This window comes from Cydia splendana, chromosome Z (assembly GCF_910591565.1).
Source record: "Cydia splendana chromosome Z, ilCydSple1.2, whole genome shotgun sequence".
Lineage (NCBI taxonomy): Eukaryota > Metazoa > Arthropoda > Insecta > Lepidoptera > Tortricidae > Cydia > Cydia splendana.
The window spans coordinates 7,480,074-7,495,655 of record NC_085987.1 but is presented as its reverse complement, the minus strand read 5'-3'; the positions used below and the strand labels follow the sequence as shown (position 1 = coordinate 7,495,655).

Below are 15,582 nucleotides of genomic sequence, written 5' to 3'. Positions count from 1 at the left end.
CGATTACGGCATGGATAACTATATATATATTAACTATAGAGCTATTACTAAGTGAAAGTCGTGCGTGAGATGCGCACCAGTTAGGTACCCAGATTATCATCAAGGCCATGTCAAAACCAGTTTAACTTCATAATAAATTGTTAAATTGGAATCGATCTGTTGATATCGGGAGCTCGAAAACAATACAAAAGGTAATCTCGGTCCATATCCCGGTCGACATAAGTATAGTGAAACTAACCGTGAATCATTCAAAACTGTGATCTCTTGATGGTTGCAATCTTATCGTCTATTGTCATGGCGTCCTATAGCCGACTATTATCATATTCAATATCACTTCATTTCATGGTACAAAAATATGATATACAAAAATAACTGGAAATCGACAAGTATTTATATATAGAATTGCTAATAACGAGGTCGTTGTTTGACCCTTGTCAATGCGCTGAGGCGTACCGTCAAACTCGCAATGCCCTACGCCGAGTTGGGGTGCGACGAAATTACCAATTTATTACTGGCGAACAGCGGATCAAAGGCGGGCTTTTTGAAAAGAATATTCTTACTAGAATTTCTTTTTTTTTTCATCTTCAGCTGAAAGATTTCCGACGCGGGAAACTGCGTCCGTCAAGGGTGTCTACAGTGATGCTGCTTTGGGTTGCGTTGTCTTGCTGTGACCTCCGAACCTTTACTTAAGAGCCTTTCTGCCTTAACGGCTATGATTCTATGAGTACTTAATAGAAAAACGGAGTAATATTTGATACATCATAAACTCCGTTTATTTATGAAGGTAAGTCTAAGATAGGGTTAGTTATAAACTTAAAATATAACGTTTATTGCTTGCAGTTTGCGACGTTGTATTCTTTGTTACACTTTCGGCCCGATTCGAGCTTTAAGATACGTAAAATATTACGTCTAGATATGATATGGATTAGATATGTCAGTGTCAAAAGTGACGTTTTTGTTTGAAGAAACGTCAACGTCACATTTCGGGCAGTTCATGTTTCTTTGAGTTCTACATCGCTATATTACGTACAGTCAATAGCAATGAAAAAGGGTAAGTTTGCAAGGAAATTTATATTAAAATTAACCCATTCATTGCTCTTCAGTATAATTATGTACATTGATTTTTATCTTCCTTGGTCCACCCGCAGTTTTCTTATTTTGTTAGTTTATTCGATAGCATTGCTTTCCTGCAGCTACTCCAGGTAATGAGAGAGGAGATCTTGTTATGGCGTATAATTTAAGAACCTCCCATCTATTCCCATCGCTTAAAAAAGACAGGAGCGTCAAGCGTAAGAGCGAACCAGTGCAGATTTAAGACCTCCAGTTCAGTAATAAAACAAAAGTAATTAGTTATACTGGTTCTTGTAGGCATCCGATTCGCTTGAGCGATGTAACCTGTGGGAAAAGCTTCCTGGTTAGCTGCCGGCGCGTGGAAATTCTACTGCAATTTTAATTGCATTATTAAAACGAACTTCGCAACGTTCAACTAAAACCACCTAGTTTAATAGCTGTACCTACTAGAGCCTTAGTTACCTAATTACTTCGAGATACGTTAAAGCACGGATATTTACCGGTGTTTATTATTTAAAATTTAATGTTTCAGATGAGAAAATGAGGAAAATATAATTTTGCAACAGCGGCTCTACAAAACTTGAACGTCTGAGTATAGGTGTACTCTAAGGATGGCTCACGACCGGGCCGGGTCCGGGCCGGGGCTATTAATACACTCTCTCTCATAGAAATATTAGTTAGACTGCGGTAGGTATCATCTCCTATATATATAATATGGTGGTATTGAGGCTCTCTAGAATCAAGTTTGAATTACAAATTCGTTCATTCTATAGCAGTACAAACACGGGAAGATCAGCGGAACCTTATTGACTAGAATTAATGTTCTAAGACGCATGAAAAATAAATTGGAGCGGCCAGTAAAATCTTTGACACACTTGCAAATTGCGAATTTTAGCTAAAGGTCAACATTTGATGGGTCGTCCAAGAATTATAGGTACTTACTTCATTTTAGTATAACGAACTCAAATTTACTTTAGTGAATGTCTACTTCAAACGAGCATTGGCATCGTAAAAGTAAAAAGAGAATTGTTAATCAGAAGAACGTTGCTTTTTTATTTTAAGTCTTTATATTTATCTATTTATTTGCAATATAAATTATGTGGTAGTAATAATGTTAATTATACAACCTTTTAAGGAAATTTACCAAGGTATTCCTATGGGCGTACCCAATAAAGTGTGTAAGTACACAACAAATCTAGATGTGCATATTATGCATGTATCTTTTAAATAAAGGCAAATTTTCAAGCACTTTTACTAAGTAATTTGTGTAAGTATGTCTATCACACTACATAATAAAAACATAATCACAAACGTCAAACATATTAGGTTGTCTGAGACTTTTAGCTTTATTATACTGTATTTATTACCTTTATTTATTTAACATTTCAAAACTAAAGTACCTATTATTGTGTAATGAAAAAAAGAAAAAAAAAACAATCAGTTTTACCAAATTGCTTTAAACCTAAACAATCAATCGACGTTGTATACACTTCCTTAAGGTTTATTTAACGAGCATTAATTAAAAATATCAAGTCTCTTGTTTCTAAACAAAAGGCTTTGTTCTATCGTATCTTATTACTGCAATGTTACATTTGTACCAGCTCAGCATAATTACCAAGCTGATTATACCCTTGTCATACTAATTCTCTCTTTGATTCGCCAATTAAATTGCGTGTCGCAAAATGACCTGGCATATTTCTGCTTAAAAACTGTCATACTCGTATTCTGCCTTTTTATGCCATTTAACTACTCTGTAAACATGTCTCAAAAAGAAAAAAAAACTCTTATAATATCGATATCTACGACTATTTATTTAGGCGCGAGTTATCACGACTCCGCCATTTATTAAAATTTCCAAAAACCGGATCGACGAAAAATCTATTTACTTAATCATAAAATCTGGTCACAAAATTTCACGAGCATCGGTTGAGAATAGTGACCTGTAGAGGAGAACATCCGGACATACAAAAGCAAAATGTCTGATTCAAACAAAACGTAGACAATCGCTACGCTTCGGTCAATTAGGTGTAGCGTAAAAAATGTGTGCCCCTATTTCGGGCTTCACTCAGTTATACCTACTACAAAATCAGGCAAAATAGCAAGTCTCATCTCACTGTATTTTATGTTCTAATTAGGAAAATCCAAAGTCGCATTTGGCATATTTATAATAAAGTGTCAAAGCGCTTCTAATTATTCTTATAGTGGTGCCAACTTTAACTGTGCACAATACAATCCTAACACACTGGCATATTGCACAGGGCGGAGGTATCAGTTACCCACTTCACCAGTAGCGGTGATAACTTTGCAAAGATACCTTAGAAGTTCACCTCCCCCCCCGGGCTCACAGTAAATAAAGTAAAGCAAAGTTATATTAGTTAGGCAAGGACGTCGACAGACCCTCTCACGCGACATCAAATCTGTTTAAGAGAAATGAGTTATTGCAGGAATGCTAAGTTTACATTGAATTTTCCTAGAATAATTAGTTTTCGCCCCTTAGTCTATTTTATAATTTTTGGTAACCACCAAGTTAAGGCACTATCGTGACATCGATGTTTCATTAAATATTTAGGTAGGTATCTACACGCGCTTTTTAACAGTCCTTTGTAAAAAATAGACATAGTATGTGTGTAATTCTACCCATTTGTTAATTAAGAGTTTTTGTTTTGAGATTCTAGAAGATATTTGTGTATAAGTAGACCCATTATAATATACAGGTACATTATGAGAAATGTGTAAGTTTGTACAGATAGTTTATACATTAATAAAATATAATATTATGTATAATCTAACTATTAATTTATTTTTAGAGATCAAGCGAGTCAAAACAAAGTGCAGTAACAAATTACTCAGCGTGTAAACTAATCTTCCATAAAGCAATTCAACAGTTTTAGACACCATTACGCTCGGGATTCTATTTTTTGGAAAAGATCCCAGATATTTAACGTAGTTTCATAATAAAAGCTGACATAATAAAAATTTAATTAAAAAGTTCTATGAACCTGTCCACTTAATCTCAACAATAGCTAAGTTAACCAATACAATATATAATCTAGAAGCACGACTTCCAATCTTACTAAGACCCTGCCATTCGGGTATTCCCGATTTCATATCGGCTTTCCTTTCAAACGTGACACAATACAAGGGACAGGTACATTGTTCGTCGTACATGGCGTCGAGCGAGGACTGACTCGACGTAGCGGGGCCATGTAATTAGGTAAAAGTCGAGAGGAACACCACTAAAAGCCTCCCTTGCGATACTGTACAAAAGAGACTCTTTTGTGTAAGACTTGTGACTTGGGAGACATGTCCGGTCTTGCTCATCTCGATTATATCAGTTTTTGTCATTTGACTTTTATGTAACATTTATTTAAATATTGACGGAATTTGGCGATAGATTTTAGCAAGGTCTGAATTTTAAGATATACTTATTATAAGTAGCTGCTTACCTACTCAGAATCAAACAAAGAAAAAAAAACAAACTTTTTGTGAGGATATATTAATCTAATGCGGATTGGGGATAACATAAGGGGATGACATAAGTACACAAATCTAATATAAAACAGATCCGTTATAAATTTACTGACAGACATCGCATAGTCTAAACGTTACCATCTTAAAATTTCACACCTATGTACTTATATTAAATATAATTATATTCTTTAAATGTTATCGAGCTCCACTGAGTAAGAATCTTTTAAAAATCAGCAGGATGAAAATTGGGTTGAGAAAGTATTGACGACTTGTACAGTCAGCAGCAGAAGTATCTAAGCCGGCGAGGTGTTCCAAAATAATCTTGACACGACTTAATTGTCAAGATAATTTTGAATACCTCGCCCGCTTAGCAACTTCTGATGCTAACTGTACGTGAACGAAATCATCTGGACGAATACTAAATACAAATAGTAACGGCATTTGCGAATTTGACTCTTCAAGTTGTTTTACTGTTATTGCTTATCTGCAACAGATACTATAGTGCATAAACCGCGCGCCAGTCGGGATTTATCATACCTTAATAATAGCAAACTTTTATAAAAGCTTGAATCTTCAGTATAAAACTCCATTTCGAACGCTTCCATACATACACATCTCGAAAGACTTTTTGAATGCATTGGTTTACAAAAACAGTATTTTCCTAAGTTAAGAATTCGGTAATTTTTAGCAATTTTGTTGACTGGGTGTCGGATAATTGTAATTATATAATGGCAAATGGTCGCCCATTTACAAAGTTTAGAATTAAAAAAAAAAATAATGCAAAAGGCAATTTCGCTTATTAGTTATTACACTGAGTGGTTTTGGAAACATGATCAAATTGATCAGGTAACATGACGTCATGAAGGTTATATTTAATATTAATCAATAAAGTATACTAACTCTGATATAAATGACATATATTCGAGTATAAAACTTTATAGATACGAAAGATTTGGTTTCCGACATGCATTACTTGCGGCTTACCTACTTATTTTTTTAACATCTGCATGAAAATACATCATTTGTTCCTGCAGCTAAAGTGCGCTTGCACGAATAGCTATTATGTACTTCCACGTATGTAATAAATAATAAAATAAAATAAAAATAAACTCAGTAAAAACCCACAAAACCACAAATCAAGCTGGCTTACGAGTTTATGTTATGGGGCATGGGCGCCTAGTAAAAACGTAGGTACCTAGGTAAAGCAAGAACAGCCGCCATAGCCGGAAAGTCGCCGACAAACCAGCTTAATACCCAAACTTGTTAGCGAGTTACACAGCTTCACCCATTACGTCTCGACTCCCGAGCAACAGGTGACCCGGCCCCGAATCCAACTTAAATAATTGCTTCCCTCCTAACACGTAGATCCACGGGAGTAGCTTTGCCATTTTAGTATTGTATTGCTGTAATGAGAACATACTGTGTTCCGACTGATGAAAAAGGAAGGGCATTCTTTTAGTAATGTAAAGGGGACGGCCTATATGGGAGGACGCTGCGGGCATAGAAAAACAGCAGATCACTTCCTTTTGTATATATTTTCTCAGCTAGTTTACAATTAAATATCTACACTCGATGGCTGCTTCTAATCGAATGCCAATTCCGCACCGCGTTCTATTTGACAGCGGGCTCATATCCTAAATTTGAATATCGTGACTAGCCAGTCACAGATTAAAGAAGGCTGTAAAGGTTGCAAACCTTTACATATCTCGCCTCCTCGGGTGAAAGAGGCAGTTATCCTTCACAAAACTACGCCCTATCCTACTCTATCCTAACTACCGATTGGCCCTACCTAGATCCAACCCCTACAATTTTTTTTCCTAACACCCCTTCGCTAAGGTCTGCCTTATACAAGGTAGCCAACATCTACAACCATCTACGTAGGTCATGTCTATGGCTGAGATCCTCGCAAATAGGTCAGATGTGGGCTTGGTTTGGAAAAATTGATAAAAAACCAAACCCACGACGAGAACTAGACCCCCTTTTTTATTTTGAATTTCCTCACAGCTAATTGTCTCTGGCCATTACTAGATGACACCTGTATTTCTGACAGCTGTTAGCAAATTCGCCTAACGTCAAAATAAAAAAACAAGGCGAATTTTTATTTTACAAGAATAAATATCTCCCCCCCCCCCCCCCCCCAAAACCTCCACCATGTAAAGGGGACGGCCTATATGGGAGGACGCTGTGGGCATAGAAAAACAGCAGACCACTTCCTTTTGTATATTTATTTTCACAGCTAGTTTACAATTAAATATCTACACTCGATGGCTGCTTCTAATCGAATGCCAATTCCGCACCGCGTTCTATTTGACAGCGGGCTCATATCCTAAATTTGAATATCGTGACTAGCCAGTCACAGATTAAAGAAGGCTGTAAAGGTTGCAAACCTTTACATATCTCGCCTCCTCGGGTGAAAGAGGCAGCTATCTTTCACAAAACTACGCCCTATCCTACTCTATCCTAACTAGCCCTACCTAGATCCAACCCCTACAATTTTTTTTCCTAACACCCCTTCGCTAAGGTCGGCCTTATACAAGGTAGCCAACATCTACAACCATCTACGTAGGTCATGTCTATGGCTGAGATCCTCGCAAATAGGTCAGATGTGGGCTTGGTTTGGAAAAATGGATAAAAAACCAAACCCACGACGAGAACTAGACCCCCTTTTTTATTTTGAATTTCCTCACAGCTAATTGTCTCTGGCCATTACTAGATGACACCTGTATTTCTGACAGCTGTTAGCAAATTCGCCTAACGTCAAAATAAAAAAACAAGGCGAATTTTTATTTTACAACAATAAATATACCCCCCCCCCCCCCCCCCCAAAAAAACCTCCACCATGTAAAGGGGACGGCCTATATGGGAGGACGCTGTGGGCATAGAAAAACAGCAGACCACTTCCTTTTGTATATTTATTTTCACAGCTAGTTTACAATTAAATATCTACACTCGATGGCTGCTTCTAATCGAATGCCAATTCCGCACCGCGTTCTATTTAACAGCGGGCTCATATTCTTAATTTGAATATCGTGACTAGCCAGTCACAGATTAAAGAAGGCTGTAAAGGTTGCATACCTTTACATATCTCGCCTCCTCGGGTGAAAGAGGCAGCTATCCTTCACAAAACTACGCCCTACTCTATCCTAACTACCGATTGGCCCTACCTAGATCCAACCCCTACAATTTTTTTTCCTAACACCCCTTCGCTAAGGTCGGCCTTATACAAGGTAGCCAACATCTACAACCATCTACGTAGGTCATGTCTATGGCTGAGATCCTCGCAAATAGGTCAGATGTGGGCTTGGTTTGGAAAAATGGATAAAAAACCAAACCCACGACGAGAACTAGACCCCCTTTTTTATTTTGAAGTTCCTCACAGCTAATTGTCTCTGGCCATTACTAGATGACACCTGTATTTCTGACAGCTGTTAGCAAATTCGCCTAACGTCAAAATAAAAAAACAAGGCGAATTTTTATGGAAGGAGAGTTCCTCGCCGGTTGTCGTGCGAGCCGCACGCGCGATGGCAACGCCTCGATCCCCTGTCGCTGCGCAAGCGAACACACATCGTAATAATACGAACTATGACGCGCAGTGTTCGGGATGCAAAGTCATTATAAATGAATTGCTTACTTTCCTAAGCAACAAAGTTGACGTGTTGCCAGAAACGGCAATTTCTGAGATATGTTTAACTGCGTATACATCAGAAGAAATCGAAGAATCTCGCTGTATCGCTCTAAAATTGTTGGCGCCGCAGAAGAAATTCATGAGAAGAAAGGAAGGGTCAGAGCAAAAAAGTATCCATGATATGGTGAAAATGATTAAGGAGTTTGAGCCTGACAGTCTCCCCATTTTTGTGGCGAGAGACTTAAACAAGATTCCACCCGTCTCTTTTAATTATATTGACTCGACTTCTTTTCTTAAGGAGATAGCAATTTTAAGAAGCGATGTGGCTGCTATTAAAGCTGAAAAGAACACGAAAAGTGGTGGCTCATGCTCATCTAGTGAAATAGAGGGGTTGAAGTCGGAAGTAGAAGAAGTGAAGTCCATCGTGAAGGCATTGAAGAAAAAAGATAGTTGTGCATGTGAGTGTAAACAACAAAAGACTGCGCAACAGAATGCATCACAATCGTTTGCCGCTGTAACTCAAAAACGCGGCACGAGTAAACAGCTGACCGGCCAACTACCGCCTGCGCCCGGTACGATACGTAAACAAAGCGCGCCGCATTCCTTATCGCAAAATAATAACTCGCCTATAACTAACCAGTTACCCGATGCTGTACAGATGCACGTACCGTTATATAAAGATATCATTAATACGACAAGCTCGTTAGAAGCGCATGAACGCTTTAGTTCTCAGAGGGATATAATGAATGATAGTTTTATAACTGTGGAACGTAAGAAGCGTAAGAAAATATATAGCAACTTGACGGGCACTGCGCAAGGCTCGAGTAAATTGCAGTTAGCGGATCTAACATCTTTTGTTTACGTATCTCGTTTGAATAAATCGACCACTGTGGATAATATAATGGACTACGTAAAAGATAAGGGCGAGGAATGCTTCAAAATAGATTTATTGACACAAAGACATGACACGGACTTTTGTTCGTTTAAGTTATCAGTGCCTAGGCGTAAATTAGATACGTTTCTCAGTAAGGAATTTTGGCCCGAAGGTGTTAAATTCAGACTATTCCGTGAACGCACGGCGAGAGGAACCAAACCACTAAACCCCTAATATGGATTGTACACCCTCTAAGATAGTAATAACAACTTTTAATTGTAAGAACATCAAGACATCTTTTAAGACCGTGCTAGACCTGACTGACAGTTCAGATCTTATCCTCCTGCAAGAGACCTGGCTGATGGAACATGACTTGAACTTTGTACATGCAATTAATACGTCGTTCGGCTGCGTGGCAAAGTCCTCGGTGGACTCGTCCGAAGGTATACTCCGTGGAAGACCACACGGTGGGCTCGCCATTATGTGGAACAAGAAGTTGTTTCCTAATGTTGTTCCCGTTACTTGTGCGAACAAGAGAATACAGGTGGTTCGTGTTTTTCTCGCGTCGAGTTCATTTTTAGTGGTTAATATTTATATGCCCGTTGATAATAACAAGAATGTCGAAGAGTTTACGGATTGCTTAGCGGAGATTAGCGCTATTATTGACGATTCGGAAGTTCAAATTGCCTACATTTTAGGGGATCTCAACGCGCACCCGGGTGCGAGGTTTGGTAAACAATTGGCTGAGTTTTGCAATGACATGTTGTGGGAATGGGCGGATTACAATAAATTAAGTAACGACGGTGATATGTATACGTTCCAATGTGCGGCTACCGGCAGCAGGAGATGGTTAGACCACTGCGTCACGACCAGAGCTGCTTGGGACTCAGTTGTAGAAGCGTACGTCACTCATGACGTCATGACGTCTGATCACTATCCATTGAGTATAGTATGTAACATCTCTGGCGTTTCTATGGGACTGACCACCTCCTGTACACCTGATTTATTAAAATATGTAAAATGGGGTGAGAGGACAACTAGTCAAATAAATACCTATGGTGAATTTTGCTATAGCAACTTAGATTTATATTCGAATTTTTTTACGTGCGACTGTGATAATGTTTTACATTGTGTGCATTTACAGAATTATTACCATACTATTGATGATTACTACAGGCATATTATAGATGTACTCCAAAATGCAGCTATTGTGAGTTCTGGTACATGTGAACAGAGGCGCCATAGGAAGGTGCCCGGTTGGAACTATCACGTCAGAGACAGCCATGAGAAAGCTAGGATGTACTTCCGGTGCTGGACGGTTGCTGGGAGGCCCTCTAGCGGTACTGAATATGATAACATGCGCGAAAGTCGTAAAGTATTTAAAAACAAATTAAAATGGTGTCAAAGAAATGAGGAAAGTATTAAATTGAATATCTTGGCCTTATATAGAAAAAATAAAAATTTCATCAAGTTTTGGCATGCAACTAAGAAATTGAATTACAAACAAAGTTTACCTGTATCCGTGGAGGGCTGCCAGGAGCCGTCCAGTATCGCCGAGCTGTTCGCGCGGAGATTCAAGGTGAGCCCGCTGGCCGCGGAGCGTGTGCTCGATACTGAAGCTAGTCACGACAATGAAGTCATAGAATTTACACGTGAGGAAATCTCAAAAATCATACTGAGTATGAAACGTGGTAAATCACCGGGACATGACGGGCTCAGTGTCGAGCACATACTCTGGGCCAGTGACAAGATTTTTATGCATTTATGCCGTCTGTTTAATTTGTGTATTAAATATAGTTATTTACCTGAGGCATTGATGCGCACTACGGTGGTACCAATTGTCAAGAATAAAACGGGCGACCTTAGCTCTGCGTCTAATTACCGGCCTATCTCATTAGGTACTATACTAGGTAAAATATTAGAGCGCCTCCTTCATCCTGAGCTGCTTAAGAATATTGAAATTGATGATGCACAGTTTGGTTTCCGTCCCGGTCTTTCGACAGATGCCGCCATATTTAGCTTAAAAAGCACCGTCAGTCACTACACGTCGCGCAAAACATCGACCTATGCGTGTTTTTTAGATCTTAGTCGCGCATTTGATCTCGTCAACTATGACATCTTGTGGGCAAAGTTACGTGCATCCCTAGTGCCTAATAGAGTGGTTAATCTGCTGAAATTCTGGTACGGAAACCAAACAAACGTTGTGAAATGGGGCGACGCAACCTCTAGCAAGTATAGGCTAGAGTGTGGGGTCCGTCAAGGGGGGGTTACCTCTCCGGTCCTTTTTAACCTGTACGTGAATGGCCTGATTGAAGAGCTGAGGAGCACCAAAATCGGCTGTCATGTAGGAAATGTTTGTGTAAATAACCTTAGTTACGCGGACGATATGGTGCTGCTCAGCCCTTCAATCAAGGGATTGAGGAGGCTACTTTCGGTCTGTGAGCATTATGGTAATGCACATGGACTGAAATATAATGTTTCCAAAACCGAGATGATGGTGTTCGCGTCGGGTTCTGGGCCGGACAGCGTACCTCCGGTGTATTTAAATGGGTCGGAAATCAATGTTGTTAGGCGGTTCAAGTATTTGGGGCACTTGTTGACGGAACGGCTGCATGACGATGCTGACATTGAGCGCGAGCGGAGGGCCCTCGCCGTCAGAGGCAACATGCTCGCTCGGCGGTTTTCTAAATGCAGCAAGGATGTAAAAACCACACTCTTCAAGGCATACTGCTTAGGCATGTACACCTCCCAGTTGTGGATAACGTTCACGCAGAAGGCAATGAGCAGAATAAGAGTTCAGTACAATGACGCGTTCCGGGCTCTTATGCGGCTGCCGCGGTGCTGCAGCGCGTCGGGCATGTTCGCGGACGCGGGGGTCCCCGACTTTTTCGCGGTAACGAGATCCCGCGTTGCCTCGTTCTGGAGGAGACTGCGCCTTTCCGACAACAAAATACTTGTGGCTGTTTCTGACGATATAAGGAGTCCGGTGTTTAAGCGCTGGATTTCTGTTCACATGGACCAGAATAGAAAATGACTTGCACTTAAAATGTGCGATCTTGATTTATTTTAACATGAGTGGCACCCCTCTACAGTGTCAGTATAGTTTTAGTTTTTAAATTAGTTTTAATGCAATTTGTATATGGGTACTGCCTGAAATAAAAGCTTTTTATTTTATTTTATTTATTTTTTTATTTATTTTACAAGAATAAATATCCCCCCCCCCCCCCACCCAAAAAAAAAACCTCCACCTTGTAAAGGGGACGGCCTATATGGGAGGACGCTGTGGGCATAGAAAAACAGCAGACCACTTCCTTTTGTATATTTATTTTCACAGCTAGTTTACAATTAAATATCTACACTCGATGGCTGCTTCTAATCGAATGCCAATTCCGCACCGCGTTCTATTTGACAGCGGGCTCATATTCTAAATTTGAATATCGTGACTAGCCAGTCACAGATTAAAGAAGGCTGTAAAGGTTGCAAATCTTTACAGTAAACATACATTATTTATGTATACCTACCACCGTACGTTTTGAAGTGAGTGGAGAGTAATTTTCGTGATTAAACTTAAACTTTCTACGACAGGAAATTTTCTAATTAAATATATTGATATGGATATCGATCAATATAGCCATGGGGGCTAGACCATTTTTTTTAACTAAAAATACTGAAGCGACAAAACAAAGCAGTTCCGTGTAAGTTTTGAACCTGGTCATCAATTTTCACAAGAATGGGTTGAGAAATGCGACTGTAGAGGATAACAACCGAGGACAACCGCACATACAAAAACATTTTCGCCTACGCTACGGCTCTGTAATTATAAAATATTACTGAGTTTTACCCAAGAGGGATTACCTGAAAAACCGTAAAAATAATTCTTCGTTTAAAGTTACCGCTTGGATTTAAGGCACACATAGGATCAAAATCACTAAAGATCATGAACAGTTAATTCTGAAAATGTTATCACACCTGACACACATACTTCTGGTGATCATGTTGAACGACAACGAAAGGCCAGATAAACATCGAATATAAGGTCATGCAATAACCCTAATACACCTGAATAGTGATAACAAACGTGTACACTGTACCTCTCGCCCCCTTACTTTACTTAACTTACCATAATATAAACACCCCCTTTAGATTTAACCCTAAAATATGGCCATGTGATCGTCTAGTTAGTAGTTGGGTGGGACCCCTCTGAAGTGAACCGTCAGCTAAATTTTGGACTCAGGCTTTATTTATTTTTACCTAGATTTTATGAACAGATATTTAATTTTATGGTAATAAATTAATTATTTATGAAAGAAAGTAATAATTTAAAGAAAATCGAATTACAAAATAGAAAACCATTTAGAATTTATTAGTTTAATGTAAATAATGGTGTAAAATTTAATATAATGTATTTAAGGATTACAGCATATATGATGATATAAATATATAAAAATGTTTTTGGTAAAATCCTGCTACACCTATTAAGCTTCCGGGATAACATAGAAGCAGCACTCCAGAGGTAAGCTCTTTTACACCCTAGCATTTCAAGGTTAATTACAGTTAACTATCACCTTCTAATCGATGTGTGATTTATTCACACGTGCTACTCCGTATGCAGGTCTGGAAGCTCTTAGTCCGATTTGCAAGTATCAATCGGAACACCTACCCTACCATGTTAGCCGGAAGGGCTAGGACCAACACTTCGTAACCTAAGCGCACCTAGATGATGATGAAAAGAAGTGTCAAAGTATCCATCAGTCATCAAAAGTACTTATCTTTTTTATATTCAAAAGCTAGGGATGCTAATTCCTTAGTCCCATTCCCCAGAGCTGATAATCTAGACAGAATTCCTAGTTCTCTAGATGTATAAACGAAGCACCGAGTTTATTTGCTAACTATTATGTTTAATCGAGGTCGAAATTGAGTATTCACTCAAAATATCCTTTGTACTGCTCTTGCCTGACAAAGGTTCCCTAAAGCAAACTGTCCTTCAATCCCAGAATAGTCTGCGTTCCTAAATCCAGATTGATAATTAAGAGTTTATGTTGTAAATACCTGATTGTATTACTCAGTACCTCGTTTCTACAATTAGACAACCAGAAATGAAAAATAAAAATGAAATTTTATAGAAGCATTTATTCTTTCCCTATATAATTTAGAAATTAGAAAGATTTAGACAGTTAAACTCTTTACCTTTTAAACACACGTATTTTAGGATTAAAAAAACATATTTTTAAACCCTTAAAGAGAAATATATATCAACCATATCAATTTTATAGACCCTAACTAAAAAAGAACATTAATAGACAACAAATAAGTGTGTGATTCTACCCTAATCCTACCCTTTGTCCCTAATCTAGTATATTCAAAGCATAGTTCGTTCTTACCATCAACCTAATGCTTTGTAATATACACAAGTGTTGTCCCTACGAGAAGCTGTAAAGTTCGGCAGGCGAAACCGATAAGGGTATTTGGTTCCCCCTCCTACGCCCGCGGGCATGGTGGTAGGAAGTAAACCGCCCTATTCCGTGTATATAAGAGGATCAGTACCCTGGCCCACACACATACTGATCACATGGAAAACTCTGCCGCGAAAAAGACTGTAAGTGTAATATCAGTCACAACAGAAGCTTTTCCCCGTAACCAGCACTAGCATGAACCGGAGCACCAAAATATATAAATATATTTAATAGGAGACCTAGTCTCAAATACTGCCGACTTCAGTGGGCAGGGATTACTCCCAATGACGCGCACGTGAAGTCCCCACATCCATCTAAACAGCTGGACCTTGAGACTAGTGAGATAATTCATCTCTTATGTTGATATAAAAGAGATGCCAAGTCCTCTCAAACTTGGAGCAAAAGACTCCTAACCATCCAATCCTTTGGCACAGTTAGGCGGAGTGAATGTTTAGCAGGACAAACTGTCAGTCCAAACAATGATCTGGCTTTAAAATAGCAAAAATACCCCATAGAAAAACACTAAGATAACTAAGTTTTCACAAAATTAAACTAGCTCAACAGGAAAGTGAGATTCGCTTAAACATTGTCATCTATATTTAACATTACGAGAATTTCTTCCTGTAAAACCAAACACAGACACAATTCCAAGCCCCGGCCAGGCAACGACATTGTCCCTGCATAACATGACGGCACTTAGAACACACAGTGTAGAGAAAACTTCACAATAACTAAAAACTCACACATGGTAGTAAAGAATCTCCACAACAGTCTAAACTTAGCGTTACGACGATCAAAATCCCCGCAAAACCAAGCACAGACACAAATTCTAAGTTTAACTTAGAAAAAATAGTCTACGGCGACTGAGTGGCGACTGAACGGCGACTGAATGGCGACTGAACGGCGACATGGATCAAAACAAAGACATACTGGCGACATAACGGCGACTGAATGGTGACATAACGGCGACTGAGTGGCGACTGAGTGGCGACTGAGTGGGGACGAACGGCGACTGAGTGGCGACTGAACGGCGACTGAACGGCGACTAAATGGCGACTGAATGGCGACATAACGGCGACTGAATAGCG

The 15,582-nt window shown here is 39.1% G+C and overlaps 1 protein-coding gene across 1 annotated transcript; it reads left to right on the top strand.

The window, feature by feature from the left end:
- The first annotated feature begins 8,063 nt into the window (after positions 1-8,063).
- Positions 8,064-9,275, top strand: LOC134805213 (uncharacterized). Its single transcript, XM_063778521.1, has one exon. It carries the CDS (start codon positions 8,064-8,066, stop codon positions 9,273-9,275), a length of 1,212 nt encoding a protein of 403 aa, XP_063634591.1.
- Positions 9,276-15,582: the final 6,307 nt, after the last annotated feature.

Bases quoted from the DNA above. Each gene is read 5' to 3' on its own strand.
- LOC134805213 (XM_063778521.1), top strand. From the start codon at position 8,064: ATGGCAACGCCTCGATCCCCTGTCGCTGCGCAAGCGAACACACATCGT.